The sequence below is a fragment of the Strigops habroptila genome, chromosome 4, assembly GCF_004027225.2.
Source record: "Strigops habroptila isolate Jane chromosome 4, bStrHab1.2.pri, whole genome shotgun sequence".
NCBI lineage: Eukaryota > Metazoa > Chordata > Aves > Psittaciformes > Psittacidae > Strigops > Strigops habroptila.
The window spans coordinates 44,780,169-44,800,348 of NC_046358.1; the positions used below are offsets into that span (position 1 = coordinate 44,780,169).

A 20,180-nucleotide genomic window follows, 5' to 3' on the forward strand; every position below is an offset into this window, starting at 1 on the left:
TGTGAAATCAAGGAGGAGGAAAGGGAAACAAATGTCAACGGAAGTAGATCTAAAACAGGAAAGCAAAAAGGGATACAAGTGTGTAGTAAAACATGCTAGGAAAATACTGACAAGGACACTGTCGAACTGAGAGCACTGCAGAGGACAGAGACCAGAAAGGATGGTATAATAGCCGAATCACAACACAGAGATAGAAGATATGCAGCTGCTAACTTAGCAAGCAATAACATGAGGCCAAAAATTAAGGAATGCAGGTTACTTATGCCTTGAAATCTGACCAGCTGCAACATGTGTTCAAAAGAAAAGTTGCTCTCCTTCAACAGTGAGCAGAAGAGGTCAATATCTCTTAATGAATAAAGAAGATGTAGTGTCAACTGTAGTAGTATTGCACATTACCACATAATATGGAAAACAAAATTGAATCAAATCGTCAAAACGATGTATTTTTAAATAGGAGAACCGTGACTCCAGTACCGCATATGGATCTTTACTATAAGCAATGGGAATATAATTGGCTTTTTCCTGCCTCTATGTGGCAGGTGTTGTCTTGCCCTATAAATTGGATGCAAGTCAGGCCTCATAAATTAGAAGATATTAGTGAAAAACAATGATATTTTTTATTCAAATTTATTATTTTTATTTTGTATCTAGGCACACAGAAACTAAATCTAAACATAAGCCTGCACTTATTAAAAGTTTCTTTCATAAGCTCTTGAAAATACTTTTTGTCCTTACAGGAAAGATACTATATTATCAAGCCAGGAACTAACCAGATAAATTCATTATCATTTTCATCCCTGCTTCCCATTCAGCTCAGACAGAAGGTGTGTGCTGGTACAAGCCATGCTCTAAAGCCCCCAGTTAGGAAAACTAGAATCCCTTCTAAACAACCCAGTTGCTAGTCATGTATGTTCAGGCTCCGCTGTTGTGCAAAGACAGGGACCACATGTTCTTTCTCAACCTCTCGATATTCTGGAATAATCCATTCAGTCCATCTGAGCTGGCCACCAGCAGATACCTAGGAGCATATAAGGACAGCCAAAGCCTACAGTGATAATTCCCAGAGTACCTTCACAGCTAGAAACTCTTTTCATATGTAACAGTCCTTCATGGATTTTTCTAATATGAATTTGTACTGTCACCATTTTTATATAACCATGAACTATGAGCCTCCAGCCTGGTAACGCTGTAGGGCTCATTGATCAAATTTTCTCACAAATATGTTGCCTTTTTCCAATGCTACAACTATGAGCACAAGGAACCCCTAGCATAAATCTATAAAGTTACCTAATGATCTTAATGATCATGTTTCAAATATTTTCTTAAAACTCATTTATGCTGTGATTTCAGTTTGCCTTATTAGACCATTAATTTAACATCAAAAGAAATAAAAAATGTCTGTTACTTTCAATTTTTGGCTTTAATACAGGCAGATGTTATACCTGGATGATGTCCTATTTTGTAGTGTTTGACTAATGCTCAGGACATTGTTCTACCATAGTACATATTGATCAAACTGGCTGCAAATCAAAGACTTTTACTGACTCTCATTGTCTTAGGTAACATATAGATGATGCACAATAGATGTAAGTTAAATGAACTACTTCAATCAAACTATAAAATAAAATCTGGTCTTTTAAAAGAGATATAATATCTTGAACCAAAGATTATTTCTCCTCCTTGCTCACTGTGATATTGAAAATGAAAATATAATCCTCTGGTTCCTCTATGGCAAGTGTTTTTGTCAAATTTCAGTAATTTGTTAGGCACAAGATATTCTCATAATTAGCTTAATCAATGGTTAAAAATATTAAATATTGTATTGGCCAGCACTGCTAAGAGATTCTGAAATTTACATGTTATCTCTTATGATGATGTGGTGTTACAAACAAGGGCTCCCCAGACTTACTCTTTTCCTGTGCAGAAATGGAGTGCAATGAATACAATTCATTCTGTATTTAATAAACGGAAGAGTTGGGTAGAAAGCTATAGCCACCTTTAATTTACTACAATAAACAAAAATTAGTTGCACACAGCTCTGTGCTTTTTCTTTTTTTTAGGACATTTCCATCTTCACCATTAGCTACCTACACTGCTACAATTAGAGCTTCTACTTGTCAAAACCGTTATTGCCTTTGTGGCAAAAAAAATCACTACATCTTTTTTTCATTAGGTTAAGGTGAAACTATCAATATGTTTTGTGCTAGAGATGAAATTCCAGAACAAAAAAAGCATTTTTAAAAAAGGACCTTTTATAAAAAGTACAATTAAAAAATAGGACTTTTCTCCTATTTTTAGGACGAAGTATGTAATTCTGTTCATTAAATAATGGTTATGTCTTCTCCAGCTATTGAGAGAAACTTTGGTTCTCTTTTTCTGTTCTGAATTCTGACCCATAAAATTTGTATGTACGTTCAATATGAAAGAGATGGCTTAATCCAATAAGGTAACTATTGTAGTGACCTTATCTTTGCAGTGTAAGCAGTTGGTCAAATTAACAGCAATAATCCCTTTTTATATCTAATTATTTCGTATTTCAAGGCTAACACTGATAAACAGATAATGATAATCTTTGTCACATTTCTTTTGCAAAACATACAATCATAGTTTGTGATGAAATTCCTCACTGCAAACTATTAGTATTTTTTCTGCATTTATACTTTTTCGCTATATTCAGACTCAGGTAGGATATCCTCCTAAAATATACTTTAACAGATCTTGAATCCTTTAATGGACTTACCGGGAGGCATTTATATACATATAGTTGTTATAAATACATATTTGTTTTTATTCTGAATTCATAGACATACCCATGAAATCTACCAATTGTAAAAGTCCCTTGTTGCCAAATGAAAAACAACCCACCTTTGTTTTTGTCTTCAATTCAGTTATCATCTCAATATTTTAAAAACAGAAGGAAGTATAAAAGCAGTTATGTACCTGGATGCACAGACATACTGAATTATAAAGCTGTAAAGAACAAAACTGGGGTTTGATGCAAAGCAAACCAAAAACACCTCTCCAACATTTGGTGAGTATTACAGTGCATTTCCATTAAGCTGCTTGTCAGAGATGAAGAGGTGATCATCAAAGCAAATTTTATTGTATTGTAGTTGCATTCTAATATTGAAGGGAATACTAAGTCTGAAAGAAAACTGCCATCAGCGAATGACAGACATCAAGAAAATGACATTAAGAAAACCTTTTAGGAATATGGTATTGAAAATTTTCTTCATTTTATTCTATACTAATTTATAAATCATATTACGTATCATATCATATCTAGGTTTGTATCTATCTGTAGCTGTCTTGCATTCCCAGTTGGTGTGCAAATTTTGTCCAGGAAAGAGACAATGACTCAACTATATTTTGCAGGCAGCTAATTTGTTTTCACGGTAGGTTAAACACAGGGCAGCTCAGTTATAGTCTTCCCTTTATTTAAAGAAAAAGTCTCATAGAAATCTAATTAGATTTCTACAGTCATGTTACGTTTGAGAGCCAAGTAGCTTTTAGACAAAACAGGCTCTTGCACCTGAGGCTGTCATTTAGTTCAAGGCACTATTCTTTTTTTCTGAAATTCAGAGATTTTAAACTTATCTGTTACACAACACAAAGTAGTTAGTTTTTAGTATAATTTTTTTAGTTTGGAATCTTATTTTGACCTACTTCTACTACTATTAGTTTCAAGCTAATAAATTTTTAATTATACCTTTGCATAATGGTAATTCCGGATATTATAATTAAATTTTGAATTTTTAGAGCAATATTTCTCGAGAGACAAATTATAATCCAACATTAACATTCCTGTATGAATGTAAACAAGTCCATTTTTAGGTAACTATGGGACTAATTCAGACACATTTTACACTGAATTGCTGCATCTCCTTCTGAAATTTGCAGGTAATCCAATTGTAAAAATGTTCACATAAGGATATCAATGCCTCAGTTTCAGAACCCAAGTTTGAAAATATTGACTTACATAGCCAATTCTTTCTCTTTATTCCTTCAAAACAAAATAATTGGGTCATGATAAACAGATTTTTTTTTAATTAAATTACAATCTTTAAAAATGCAAAACAAATAGTGCATCCAATTAATTAGCAGTTAAGGAAGACAGCTGTCCATTCCTGTCATTCTAAGGTTTTTAGTTGCCAATGTGCACAGTGACTCTTAGTTTGCTTTCAAATGTTTTTGGACAGCAGCTCATCAACTGCTAGTCTCATACTTTGTAAAACAGAACCTTGAAATGGTCATGACTTTACAGACCATTTTCAGCTGATGAAAATAGCGGATTTTCCATCATTCTAATATACTGATTTAATGATGTTCTTTTCAGTAGCACTTTACAAGACAATTTAGGATGATGAAAACAGTTCTTCTGACATTCTAATTTACTTATTATGCAAGGCTCCTCATTTCAGCAGCTCATTGTCTTGATGAATCACCCAAATTCTGAATGTAAAGGAGCATGAATTGTTCTTGTGAGATTAATGAAACTTTGTTAAAATAATCTGAAGTGAACTCTGAAAATATATACAGTAACTGCTGCTCTTCATTCTACTGGTATTGCTTTACACTTATGAATAGCAAAAAGGTATTCATCAAAGCAGCTGATAAATTATTAGTGCTGTATTTTTATTTGTAGATTTTATTTATATAAAGATTAAACTATGAGAAATTCTCATCTCACCCACGTAGGAAGGCAAAGAATATGGCAGTTTACTTTTACAAACAAAGATTTCTTGCATATTATGTTAAGGAAGTTATGAAGTTATGTAGTGTTAAACATTTACAAGGCATTTTAAATTAATTTCTTTGAAGGGATCATTGTATGCCATTAGTAAGGTGCTAATTACATAAAAAGGAGTGGATGTATGGTCTGGATATCTTTTTTTTTTTTCCCTTGCATACTTAATTTCTATTCTTCCTAACTGCTTTTGGTACAAAACTGAGTTACGATTCAGCAGAAAATATATCCTTGAGATGATCCTTATCATGATTATAGCTACTTGTGACTGTTTACTTTATACAGATTTTAATGTGTAAAACAAAGCTGCATATTGATCTAGACACAAGGAAATAAAAGATTCTTTGCAAGTTTTGCAGTTGTCAGCTTCTAAAATCAATCTAATCATTATATAGACCATGCAAAAAGCTACAATTTTCAATTGTTTAAGACCTGTAATATCAGTAAAACAATGTAGATAATTGGGAATTTATAATTTCTACATCTTGTCCTTTAAAAATCTACTTCTCTATGAACCTAAAAGTCCCACTGATTTGGAGAAATATGGAAAATGTAAGTGTAAATGAGTTTACTACTTTTGCAGATACTATTTAACAAATTGTTTTCTAAATTTGTGTCAATTTGAAATAAGCATCTGGATTTATATTTCATGCTCAAAGTGATTAATCCATTCTCTTCCAAAGCATGACCATACTACCACTCTTTAGGTCTTTTCAAATTAATTGAGATATGGTAAGCATGGTGCACTTGTAGTGGAATTGTTGGGTTTTTTTGTAAAAGATTTTAAGCTTTTTTAAGAACATCATGAAAATAATTGAAGGTTTTCAACTCTTTCTTTTTTTTTTTTTTTTCACTCTAACTAATAAAATCAGGGGACTGTGGTGAGATCTAGCGGCAAGCAGTTTGATGTCCTCAGCAGGACACCAAAAGTCAGAAGTAGTGCTGTAAATTCAGTGTAGGGCTTCAACACTGTGCTAAGTGTGGCCTGAATCTCTGGGGCTTCCCTTTGATGCAAGTGCAGTATATTAACTGGAAAAGCATTCACTTTTATTTGTCTGTACTGTCTGCGACAGCAATATCGCCTCATTTAGGCTAGTTCAACATGAAAATGCACAGAGAAGCAATCTGTTACAAATTAGCACAGCTCTCCTTTCATTTTACTAGCTAGTAATTGGAAGGGGTTACAAAAGTGTAATTTATCAGATTATATGTGTTTATCTTTTTGTGGGGACAGCATGCCTTTGGTGAATTTTCCTATGCACCCTGAGGGAATAATCTTTCCTTGATGTCCATTAGATCTGAAAGAAAACAATGACGCCTGTGAAATATAGGAGTATAATTTGTTGGGTTTGAGAAGGAGCAGTTTCCCAGGCATCTAAAATGGTATTAATGACTTTATTAGAACCTTACCGTTCCTTGGAAATGCTTTTGCTCTCTCGTTTCCAAATGGTCTTGAAGTCACTGCAGAATTCGTACCACACCGTGAAAACGTAGTTTGGCGTGATCTCCTTCTCACCAGGCTTTGGCTTTATCCCAAAGTATCCCACTATTTCTTCAAAGCTACAAGGGAAGGGAAAAAAAACCTGTCAACAGATAAGCCCACTGGGGAAACAGTTTCTCTGAGGGCCAGCTCCTGATTCAGTAGTCAAGTCTGGTAATTACCATAACTTCCCCTTAGCCTTGGAAATCATAGCAGCAATTCATGATGAGTATAACTAACCTTCCAACACCTACCTCATTCCCAGGAGGGTAACTTAAAGATGCATAAGCCATTATAGAGATACATCACACAGGCAAATCATGGGCATTCAATTTTAATGAGAAAAAATTAACTTCTTGCATTTCAGGAAATGCTATATTATATCTATTTCTAATTTTATTCTGCAACAGTCCATGAAGATCTTATTCTCCCATTTATCTTTACTGAAGGACTATGGAAGAGTCACATGCCAAGTCAGGAAAAAATCTCCAGGCTTGGTTAAAAATAACCTTTAAGTACTTAGGGAGAACTGGGAGTAGCAACAAAAAAACCCACAGACAGTGCAGTAGTCAGTTTGCAAAGTTTTTACTGAAAATAAATCATCTCCTTCCACATGTGTCAATAAGCAGATAATTTTATGAAAATATATTGCCAGTATTTTAATGCTTTTTTTATTTTATAATGTGGCTACTGAATTGCTATACAGCTGGATATTTTCAAAGTAGTCTTTTATTATAGGTGATACTTCTAATAGCATTTTTACTGATTGTGCATTTTTAAGCTTAATGATATGGATATGTATAAATAGAATTGAATGATTCACATGACTAGGCACTTATTGAAACAACCAAAAGTACATTAACTTTTGTGAAGGTTGAATCACTTTTCTCTGCAAAGTAGATGTAACAATCCTGAAAGATTTATTGATAGTTATTAAAAATAATGCTATAATTTAAAAAGAAAGGGAACAATCTATTTCAAAATAACTTTAAAAAAAATTATTTTATTTAAGCAAAATAAATTTATATTCTTCTTTACAGTTGCCAATAGTTCTAAATCTAGACCACAGGCAGTGCAAATCTTGAAAAAAAATAAATAAGAGGTATTTTAAAGACTTCTAAGGAGTCCCCAACTATTCAACAGATGTTACTTAAGCAACAGATGCAGCTGCAGCAAATATTTCTTTCTTAACTTCTACTTGCATTTGCATAGTACACATTGCATATTTTCATACAGAATTGCCAAAGTTATGGTCAAGTTTTTTTGCCTTAGGTTGAGATTCAAGCTTTTAGCTAGGCTTGAAGAATGTTAGCCACCAAAAACTACAGAAGAAATGCCCCAAAATAATAAAGTACTTCACAAAGTAAAAAAGCTTGGATTTTACCATATAAGGCAATATACTCTGGGGTTTTTTGATACTTAAAAGATGGATACAACCCTAAAAATATTAAAATACTTTAGACATAATCACATGGTTAGAACAGTTCATATCCACTGGGCAATGTAATTTCTACTACATTCACATGGGCCAAATATTCTTCGTCTGTTCATACCCCTTGACTAGGATAGTTGAGCCAGGAACAGTAAGACCAGAAGCTCTCTTCTCAGATCTGCTTCATGTAACAGCAGCCCTCATAACATCGTGCTCTCTTCTTCCTAAGAAAACCCTTTACCATCCCAGCTGTAGCTGATAAAGTTGTCCCTGCATGCTCCAGGATTCTGAATTCCTGCACACTCTCACTCTGCCTTCATCCTGACTGTTGACAGCAAAACATCACTGTTTTGCTTTCAACCTGCTCAATCTGGCTTCCTGGGATGCTTTCTGACTTTCGCAAGTCACAAATATTTTTAGCAGTAATTTAAAATATTGAACGTTTAGTTAGCAATTGAAAAACCCAAACTCTATTTCAGACAATTAATTCCTTAAGCGAACTGTAAATTAAGTGTATCTCCATACCTCGGAGAGTCTACTCTGCTCCAGAAAGGCTACAAAGCAGCTAGGGTATAAAAGAGCCTGTGCCACAAAAGGTAGGTTTTGAGCTAGGTAGAAAGGAAACAAGCTAGGCAGCCACCCTTGACAAACAAAATGAAGAGGTAAAGCCCCAGCTCATGTCAGTGAAGAGTTCAGCCACTTTCTGCAAGCAAATGGCAACATTTCACCTAAGACTTGAACTGCATTTGGGAGGTGCCTATCTCTCCTTTCCTGATTGTCCAGGAAGACTAACCTAGGTGTCTCAATCAGATGGAGTGACTCTGGGCTTAGAAGAGTAACATCAAAACCCAGATTACCACAGATTTGCCTTTAGCAACCATAAAGACAAAATATTGATAAGAAGTTAACAATTAATTTACCCTGGTTGATTTATAGTAACTCCATAGCTAACACAAACAATGTTTAAGGCAGATCCTTCACTCTCACAAAACTGTAATTTGGTAAAAAAAATTATTAGAAACACTAACTTGTTAAATATAATAAGTTATTATTTATCTAGATTTATCTAGAAATCAATTTATCTCACTTCTCCCCATTTTTTGCCTCCTTTGGCCTAAATAAAGCAATAAAGCATTAGGATTTCACCAGTTCCTCAGTATATTGCATTCAATAGCCTAAATTGCTGAAAATGTTCCGTGACAATGAAATACATTTTTACTACATTAAGCAGTTAATCAGATATTACTATATTCTGTTAAAACTGTGATTCAGTTCAATGTTGACAGTAATTAAAACCTCAAACTTAGTACACTCTTTGGCTAAAAAATCAACTGAACTTTTTCCTGGAAGACTATATAAGAATTTTTCAGAAAGCATATTACTTCTTGAAGTACAGATCCTTTTTCATATTTAATGCAATCCCTAAGATCAATAATGTCTTTGACCAAAATAAACTGTTAGAAATCACTAGCAAAAACCTTACCATTTTTGCGCATTTTCCAAACTACTCTCTTCTTTTTTACGTTCTTCTTTAGCTGCCAATGAAAAACATTTCAAAGATATAAATTACCGCCTTACTGTTTTAGAGATTCCACAGATTAAACATCTCTTACATTTAAAACTGGATAGGTTGTATACTAATTATAATAATATTTATTTATATCAATTTTTATTTATTTCTTGTACCTAAATGAAATGCTTCTAGCACACCAATGAAGTGTATTGAATTTGAAGTCATTTAAGATCCATACTATAAAATACAGTCATAGACATTAATCTGAATAAAAAGCAAATAATTAAACTTGGTTTTCAGATTTTTTAAAAAAGAACATTGTTGTGTATGTTTATTTCTTGTTGCAGACCAGAACTTACAAATTTAAACCTGGTTTTGCAGAACAAATAATTGGAAGTACAATTGGAATTGAACAGGTACCAAACACAGTTAACACCAACTGTTCCATATAGCTATCACATTTTGTTCAGGAAGCTGGAAAGTGAAAACACATGCACTAAGTGTATGGTATGTACATGATTTTTTCAAAACGCAGCCAAGAGTTTGAAATATGATTAGTCAATCTGAGCCTCTCTGTCACAGAATCCTCACACAAAGTACTTAAAAGGATTTGATTTTCAAAGAATGGGCATTTCTACTTTTGAAAATGTTTCCTGAGCTGGGTACTTAAGCAAAAGCATCATTTTTTCTTAAATCGTTGATCAATTCTACTTAATACAGTGGAGCAACCTCAGCTGCGGCAGAATACCACTTAAGTAAAACAATACTAACACAGAAAAGTTATTCCTATCGCACATCAGAATAATCCTGTAAGTGCAAATGTTAATATAAACAGAATTTATACACTTCTTTATACAAAGATAAAGAACTGTACCTTTTTGCTGCCCCATCTATAAAAGTGCTTTGGCTGGCTGAAATACAGTTATAAACTTGAGTTCACAGACAAGGCCACTGAGAAATTTATCCTGCAAGATTCCATTTTGTTACAAGGCTACCGACACAGAGGTTTGTACTAAGACAGTTAAAATAATTTAAAAACTGGATTACTTCAGAATTTTTGCTGTTAACAAAATAAATTAATTTCAACTCATATGTTTACCTATATTGAGCAAGAGTGTTGGAGATACTTATTCAGGCTATTTCAGCATGGCAAAAGCTAGAAACAATGTTGAGTGTCCTTTGCAAAGAAAATGATTAATTCTACACCATTAAATTCTCCGCCTCAAATCTTGGTGGCAAGACAGCTACAATTGACATAGATAAGGCAGCTCTGATAAACTGCTTTCATCTTAGGCTTCTGAGAAATTCAGCTAATGTTAACCTACTGTACTTAATTTATTATTTCCACAGCCCTTTCATTTTATATCATTAAAAGTAAAAAATATAGGTTGGAATTCTGATGGTTCATCATGACGCAAAATTAACTACATATAGAAAAACAAAGATGGTTAAAAGCTGAACTGTGTATAAAACTTTATGATTACATTAATAATTCCTTTCTGGTTAAGGAGATGAAAAATTGTTAGGTATGGCAAATTTCCCAACATTCACAGCTACAACAGAAACTGAATATCCTCGGGCCCCTGCACATGAACAAGAACACAATAACTAACAAGGACTTAATGTATGCTTATACATTTATAGTTAGAAGGTAATACCTGACTTACTGGTTTTTAATCTTATAAGAACAAAATAAGGTAAGATAGAGGAAAGAGATTTTTAATTTGTTACAGAAAGTAGAAAAAAGGTGTGACTTCTACGAAGGAACGCACAAAGTTTACATTAATATAACAGTGTGTGTGTTTGTGCACCAATATAAGGGAAAAAAGGAAGGAAGAAAATAACAGTACTTTCCATATTTTTAATTGTAAAAGTCTACCAAGGAACTACTTAAAAGCATTTATTTGAAATTTAGATGTTGAGAATTGTTAAGAAAACAAATCAACAACTCTATGCAACAAATTCTAAGTAAATAGGAGTTACAAATACTACGTAATGTTCAAGACAAGAAAACAGAGCAATTCTCTAATCTTCCATACAATTTCTAAGCAATCTTCCACTCAGAATCCTGCTCTTTTTCTCCCCTCACAACCTGCAGTGACTAACACTATCAATGCTCTCAGTAAAGGTTTCCATGAAACTGTGGTTTTCCTCAACAGTCCTCAAAGCCCCACTGTCAAAATATCAGTCCTCATCTTAATTCATGGAATTACTGCAGGCAATTAAAATGAACTATGTAAATTAAAGAACTTCTGTCTTTTTATTTCTCTGGTAACATCATATTTACTCACACAGAATTTCCTTTTTGCTGAAGTGGGATCATGTAATTCTTTCATCTGAGACCACATACTTGATTTCAGTTTCCTCAGTTTCCTTAAGAATGTAATAACAGCCATATCAGATTGGCATAGGGGTTCATCTAGCCTAATATCCTGCCTCTGGCAGACACTGAAGCAGGTACTCAGTTAGAGTTAAGGACCAGGAGAAACACATGATCCTTCCCCCGAGTATTTCTCTGCCTCTGTAGTTCATACAAACTGCTTCCTGCACTGGATGTCATTTCAATGTAATTCTCAATGGATTCTCTCCCAAGAACTTGCTCATTCTCTGCTTAAGCTTTTATAAGCTTTTTAGCTTCCACAGACTGTTGTGGCAAGTGCTCTATAGCCTAACTATATCTAGCACATATTGTTTGTTTTGAAATGGACTCCTGATATCACTCTATTTTGCATATTGGAGAAAAGCATGACTGCAATCAACACTGAAATACAGTGACTATTGGCATTAGCTTTTTAATTAGGATGCTTCTGAAGCACATTTCCTCACTGTCCCCATTTATTGAGCATTGATTTGGTTTGAAGCTAAGTTCTGGTGCTTGAAAACTGATTTCCATCAGGAGGAAACTAAACAGGAAGGTCCACAGCAAACACACTCCGCTACTTAATAGGGACAAAAGGACAAAAATAATGCTTAAGCCTTCAGACAGCTTTGAAGCACATGAGCTGAACATGTTCACCTCAGACTAAATCTAACTCAAAGTTACATCTCTACTGTAAACACACTGGCCTCAGGCTCTGCTGCTCAATCTGCTGATCCAATCCTACTGCACCAAATTATTTCATAACGTAGCCATAGGTATTCTACATTACATGCATACAGATTAAATAGAGGTCCTTCAAAATGACTTCCCATAAGCTGCATTTGGTATGGAGACACCCTTCTGTCTGTCGTTGGAGCCATTAGGCTTAACCACCTTTGAAAATGACAGGGAACTATGAAATGTAGAGTTTGCTGTCTGGTCTCACGTCTAAATGAAAGTTCTTAATATGCTCTACTATTTGGATTAGTTCATATCCTGAATAAAGTATCAGATCCTGTCCTATGTCAAGCAGACAATCTTAATCAATGCATCTTCTTTGAATGTAGATACAAAAGCCAGGCTCAATTAAGAATTTCTGTTTCTTTCTACAGACAAGAGCTTTGAAAGGAAAAGAGGTATTTACAAAATATGCAGTTCTAATTTGCTGTAAGAATAGTCTTTTGCAATACAGATAGCTACAAACCCTTACGACCAGAACCTAGTCTTATTAATCTTTCTATCTGTATCTACCTCAAAGAATAAGAGAATAAATGGACTATCATCTTATGAATTTTCCTTAGGAACCTGAGATATTTCTGGTGACTTCTTTTTACTGAAATGCAGAAACAAGTCTTTGAAGAGTCATCATCCTATAATGATTCTGAGTGAAACAGTACTAGAGTGAAATGGTAATGCCCCCTTGTCCTGGGTTCAGCTGTAGCAGTCATTTTTTCTCCTTAGTAACCGGTGCAGTGCTGTGTTTTTGACTTTCAGCCTGGGAAGAACACTGACAACACCGATGTTTTCAGTTGTTGCTAAGTAATGTTTACTCCGATCCAGGACTTTCTCAGTCTCATGCTCTGCCAGGGAGGAGAGGAAGCCGGGAGGAAGCAGAGACAGGACACCTGCCCCAAACTAGCCAAAGGGGTATTCCATACCACAGCATGTCATGCCCAGTATATAAACCAGGGGGAGTAAGCCGGAAGGCCCAGATCGCTGCTCCAGTCAGGCTGGGTATCGGTCGGTGGGTGCTGAGCAATTGTATTCTCTCCCCTTGTTATTTCCCTTATCATTATTACTATTGGTGGTAGCAGTAGTGGTTTTGTATTATACCTTAGTTACTGGACTGCTCTTATCCCAACCCACGGGAGTTAAATTCTTTTGATTCTCCCCATCCCTGCGGGAGTGGGGGGAGGAAGAAGCGTGGGAGTGAGCGAGTGGCTGCGAGGTTCTGAGTTACCGGCTGGGCTTAAACCACGTCACCCCTCAACTTATTTCTTCTACATGTTCTACTTGCTGAGGATGGACCAGCACGGTAAACACTATTTGAGAATGAGAAATTAGCAGAAAATATTCATTTTTAATGGCTCTAATATATGCATAGCAACTTACATTTACAACAGAATCAAGACCTCTTCATGCATCAGGCTACTATTAAATAGTTCCCAAAAGAACAAAGGAAAGAAAATATTGGATGCTGGCACAGACTGAAAGCTGGAGGTCAGTAACTAACAGAGGCAAGCACAAAATGATGAAACTACTTGCTCTAAGAAGGGAGAACAAAGAGGAAAAATGGGTAGACACAACTGCACAAAAAAACTTAGTTACTTCTGCCCTTTTAGTGAAAATTTTTAACACTTACTGAGTCTAACTAGATAAATTTTCTGTTATTTCTCTCTGACCTTAAATACATGAATGCATGCAAGAAAGATAGTTTACAGAAGCCTACTGATCTAGTTGTACCCATTACAGCTTTTTTATTTTTTCAGTATCTTACTATTTTCAGAATTGAAAGATCTGATGCATAAATTTTGATAACTTTTTGTAGGTTTTGTAAGCATTCTGGAGCAATGACAATCTTCAGAATAATAAGAACACTCAGACCACTAAGAGTTAGGATGAAGACATTAGAACTCTCTGTTTTATATTCCAAAACTGAGTTCATGTGGTTCAAAAACATATGCTTTATGAAATTTCAGAGACTGGTTTATTATAGGTTTTTCTGTAGGGGGGAAAAAAACCACCTTAAAACAAGGTACTTGTTTCCCCAAAGAAGGAAACAGGACTTTTCTGACTCATGTCTTCCGATAAGCCACAGTTAAGACAGAATCTAGGGTAAGACATAGCCAAAAAAAAAAAAAAAAATCCAACCTGAAAACAAAACAGCCAACCAAAAAGCTAAACCAAACCATGCAAAACCAAATCAAAACCCCTAATGACATTCCTCTCTGAACTTTACAGAGCCTGGACAGAGGCTATTTAAATAATGACAAAAGACTATTACAACATTTTCTAGGCTCACAAGAATTCACCTTCCTTATTAGTCAAGACTAAAACCTCTTAAGAAGCCATGCTGAAAGGTAGTCAAAAGATCAAACTCATCCTAGAAACATACTAGCCCTTTAATCAAGGGTTGGGGAAGAAAGGTATATCCTCCAGAAAGGTTCACTTGCGTTATCTTTTTCCAAAGTGCCAAATGTCACATTCTATGACATTACTGTATAAGGAGAACAAGCTTATTTTCTTATTTTCAAAAGACCTTATTTTCTTGGTCTTTTTAAAGCATAAAGACATACCACTATTTGGTAACAGAGATCCAAACTCTTAGAAATTATCCATGGCTGACATACTTCAGTATCAGAAGCTGAACTCAGAAAACTCTATGGCTAAGTGTATGCTGTATGTATATATCTCCACCCTCAAGTCCAATTGTCGCACAACGGAAACTTTTTAATAACCCTATTTAATCAAGACTATGCAGAATGGAAGAAAAAACTCAAAGGTGGCCTTCTAGGTGGGTAAAAAGCAATACAGATTTTCTCTGGTTTTGTATAAGATTCTGGACATGCTTAAGCTCCTATACCATATAGCAGTACAAATAGCAGCAGGGTCAACAGTGGGATGAATTTAGCCTTCTTTGGGTTTACTTTCAATAGATCTGTTAACACTGAAACTTTCTGAATAGACTTAATTTTTAAGAAAGCCTTTAAAAAAAACTGTCTGGACTACAAGTAATAATATGGAAAAAAAAAATTTCATGGTGGTGCGCATACTAGCACCTGGCAGTTTTTTGAGCCACAAAGAACTATCATGAACAATCTAATGAAAGTCTGCTTTCCTAATGATTTTATTTTTAGAGTAATGGTGGCCAGTAACTATGTACCATACAGCACTTGCTCATTTGTCCCCTTTTCCCCACAGTGAGATGGGGAGAGAACAGGAAGAGTAAAAGTGAGAAAAACTTACAGGTCATGATAAAGACAGTTCAGTAGGTGAAGGAAAGGGGAAGTAAAAACAAGTGATGCAGGACAATCACTCACTATCTCCCACAAGTAGACTGATGCCCAGCCATTTTTTGAGCAATGCCTACCTCTCCCAAAATCCTTTCCCCTTCTTCATTGCTGAGCATGACATTACATACATGGCATATTCTTTTGGTCTGTTTGAGTCAGCTATCCAGGTTGTGTCCCCTTCCAACTCTTGACCACCCCTAGCCTACTTGCTGAGGGGACAGAATGAGAAAAAGAGAAAGTCTTGACAATGTGCAAGTGCTGCTCAGCAACAGCCAAAACACTCCTGTGTTATCAATGCTCTTTTAGCCACAAATCCAAAACAATTCCCATACCGGCTGCTATGAAGAATATTAACCCCATCCCAGCTAGACCCAATGCAACAGTACCCAGCCATATAGGAAAATCATTGTAGATGAATCCTAAGATTTAGATCAACTGGATCATTTAGACAGTTTTTATGCATAAAAATCAAGTCTATAGGGTTTTTTACTATCAAAGTGTCCAGATACTTGATTTATCATGTTAAATGATCTGCAGTTTTCAATGCAGTGTGACATTTTATTGTTTAGCTGATGATAGCAAAGCAAACTTCACGTGGCTAACAATTTATACAAATTGTTCCTAAGTATCATCAACATCAATTTAATCTTTTCATTATTAGTGTTATCGTACTATCTAGAAAAAGAGCCCTGCAGAAAAAGGCCATGAATAGAATACATTGTAAATATTATAAATGAACATTTTGTGTACCATAACACATGAAAATTTATTTCATTACCTGAGACTATCAGAATCTACTTTCTTGAAATGTGAATTTCAAAGGAATAGAAATCAAAATAACAGAATCTTTTAAACAAATTGACAAAGTTCAAGTGTAAATAAACAAGTATTCACAATAATACACATATCAATGCAAGAAGATGTAAAATCAGGAAACAAATCATTCAATTGGAATATGCTGTATTTTGAAAATGGTTTGACTGGCAAGAGTAAGTTTGGTACTGAGTATGGAAATTAGTGTTTTGGAATTGTTAAAGACACAGAAATTCAATTTCTAATCTACTCTCATATGCTACTGGGATGAAGTTTTACATTTCATACAGACTGAATACAAATTTAGAACTGTTTTACTTCTTAAAAACACATCCTATAATAAAGCACATAGCAACAGAGAGTATAGAAGTTCTCAGAAATTAGGTACACACAGTAAAAATGAATTTTGCAATTTCAGACATTTATACTTCTCAGTCTGATTATTGATCAGGCTTTTGCAATAACCTTAAAAGTTTTTAGCAAATTACAAAGTTTCAGAAATTCTAGAGGAGGTGTGTACCCTGTGCTAGGAAGAGATATACTCAAGAAAAATAAACCTATCTAAAGCTATACATAAAACCTGAATGTTCTGCTATTTCTACATTATTATATTGAACTACTTTTAACATAACTCTATGCTCTGAGATACAATATTGCTTTAAAGTTAGTTCTATAAATATAATTCTTATTACTTAAGAATTGACTTCATATATAAACACAGCAAAGAGGACAGAATACATACAGTGTAAAACATTATTCATTTTGCTTTTTATTGTATTAATTTCAAATTTGAAAAATACATACTTAATATGACTGCAAATTATTTCACACGGCTAGAGTCCATCATTCTCATGTAGGAGCATTTTTGCCTTATAAAGAATTATGTTTCAGAAATAATAAAAAAAACTTCAGTGTTCTATGTATGGATTCCTAGCAACTAACTTTTTTTAATGTGTATTACTTGATTAACTTTCTTTAGCTAGTTACTAACTTCTAATTGGTAGGCTTTACGTACTCATGGAATTCAATAGCCTGGAAATTACATGTAAATATTTCACTGTATGTCCAGTATACTGGAATACAAAAAATCCCCAAAGCAAACAATCCCATGCCTATCAAGAGATCTTTTTTCTATGGTATCAGTTAAGCAAGGTCTGGGACCAATGGAATCAATGAAACAGCCTACTGTGCCAAGTCGGTATTTTAGAGTTACTTCCCAGATGGATTCATTAATGTTTAATTAAGGGTTGAGTTCATGATACAGCCTTTTTCTCCCTGGAAGGCTAATAGGGTCACTCTTGTCTATTTAGCCACATATTTTTATTGCGTTTTTAGGAGCTTAGTATCTTAGGATCTCTAACTCTGTCACATTTGGTCAAAATTGGCCAATGCATTAAAAATTATTGGCAGGGGAACAATCAACAGGCAATGTGATCACATAAGCCTTTTTTCCTTTACCTCTTCTCTAAATTAGAAAATATCACATTCTTAACATGGGATTTGGCTATGCATTTTTTTTTTAGATGGCTTAAATACTGGTATAGACATCTTAAATCCTTTCAAAACAATCTTCAGAACACTTCCTGCCATGAGGTCTTAATCATGCTTCCCTGAAACAGCCCTTACAAGTTTATTTTCCTTTGCAGTGGTACAAAATTTTTTTTAACTAAGAAACCCACATCCAGTGATGAACGTGTACAAATGTTTCATTCCTACAAAGAGTCCCTGTGCAGCCTTGGGAAGCTGCTTAACAAACAAGTTTGCCCACAAGTAATCTGGAATATTAGTTATCAACCTGTATCTTAGGTATTGGGCAAGGTCTAATTAACACGGACCACACAGAAATTCTTAAACATTATAAAAGATTCAGTGTTTTTAATGTTTCCAAAGCATAACAAATTGTAGACATTTATACACACACATAGGGACAGAACACCAGCAGAACACATTCAAGCAACACATTAGAGAAAGTGTTTATTATCATAGGTAATAAAAAACCTAGGAAATTATGTTTTCTTTTAAAAGTGATAATGCTGTCTATAAATGTGCCAGAAAAAGTGTTGAAGGTCATTTTACCAGAACATTAGAGCTAGCTATAAAGAAATTTTATATATATTTTCATAAAGACCTATATTTCTTAAAATTGTTTCTTAGTCTGATGCTTCTCTTGTATTCTGTGAGAGTAGATTTTAAGTTAAAGCTATTTTTTCAGGTAGCTTCTACATAAAAAGGTAATTGTTTCATTAAAATTCAGACTAGAATTAGTCTTACTTTCCCATGATCTGGAGTTATTAATTACAAAGCAAGAACTAGCATTACATTTTATAATTTATTCCAATTAAATTATTTGAAACTGCATTCTCTTAAAATGCAATCAAGCCATTAATCTCTTATTCTCATAACCACATTCGTGGTTCCAGAGAATAAATTTTTTTTTAAGCATATTAGTACTTAACCACTATAGAAATATATTCTAATTCTGATTTCTTTTTAATAAACTGTTATAATGTTGTGGTCTAATTCCAAGATTAATCTTTCAGATGACTAAATGTATCTAAACAGTTTATGGAGCTGAAAAATTAGTTCTAATCCTTTCAAACAGAACAAGATTAAATCCAATCTGTTCTGTGTTTAGGAAAACTATACAGATTATCTGTAGCTACAATCTCCTGTTGTAAGCAGAAGTAAAAACTTTAAGAATCAGCATATCTTTATACACCCCACCCCCCCAACTTTTTAATAGTTGAATGATTATTAAAACCAATAGGAAGCAGGAGGTCTTCTCAAAAACCTGAGAAGGATATATATATAAAAAACCAATTTATTCAATGGTGAACCAACATCTGATCTGGTAGGTAAATAATGAATTATACAAACCTGATAAAACTAATTTCAGAAAAGCTTGTGAAATTTGTGGCCTGAAAACTTTTAGGAGAGAAAAGCCATAGCATTGCCTCCTCCTGTGGAATGATAACGATTTATGAAGCTAAAGTCATTTCTGCTGATTGAGCTCATCAAGATTGGTTTCACATGATCAGCTAAAGTACAGCACTACATGATGTGTAGTGGCCCCACACGTTTGAACACACTGGCACACACTCTTCTAGGTGATCCAAGGGATGGGGGTGGAGGGTTAAAAGCTGCTGCTTTGTTTTCCCTACATTTTCCCCTCATTAGGATACACTCCTCCAGCAAAGTAAGCCACTTCTGGTGGTCGGGAGCAAAGTCTCATTGTAAATGCACAGCAGGATAGTGGCAAAGCTGAGATTAATTCTCCATAGATTTATATACACCTTTCTCACTGTTGATTGCTTGTACTGTTTCAAAGGTGTGTATGTTGCCTTTTTTTATTGCTGGTTACTGACTTTATTCCAGCATATGGTGGTTGGCGCCATGACACAAAGTGAACATTTTATACTAGAATTAAAGTGGATATTTGACAGTTTCTGTCAGAAAGTTCAGAGAAAAGAATTTGTGAGACAAGATTTATTGCATATTTTATATGGGACACATCTGTTTCTTTGCTACGTTTCTGTTTAAATAAAAAAAGCAATGAAGGTTCTTTAAGAAACAAAGACTGTCAATAAAAAGCATGAGCAGAAAAACTACATTATTGAGAGTGAATTTAATCATTCTGACCTTCTAAAAATGTGCTGCTTGGAAGTATGACAGTCACCTTCCCATTTTTGTTCAGCTGTATAGACAGGATGGGGGAGGAGAATTTCAAGCACAAACTGATTCTCAAGTACACAGCTACCCATATTTAAGGGTAAATCAAATCAAAATTAAAATCACGTTAAATCTAAGTATAGATATTAGATAT

General features: G+C 34.4%; 1 protein-coding gene across 2 annotated transcripts in view; it reads right to left on the reverse strand.

The window, feature by feature from the left end:
- FMN1 (formin 1) overlaps positions 1-20,180 on the reverse strand; it is a 133,765-nt gene that overhangs the window by 4,334 nt on the left and 109,251 nt on the right. For both annotated transcript variants that reach the window (XM_030484360.2, XM_030484359.2), the window contains 2 exons: positions 9,143-9,194; positions 6,158-6,307 (listed from right to left, as the gene is read on the reverse strand). In XM_030484360.2, the coding sequence (XP_030340220.1) occupies positions 6,158-6,307; positions 9,143-9,194 (202 nt within the window). The remainder of the gene's footprint in view (positions 1-6,157; positions 6,308-9,142; positions 9,195-20,180) is intronic.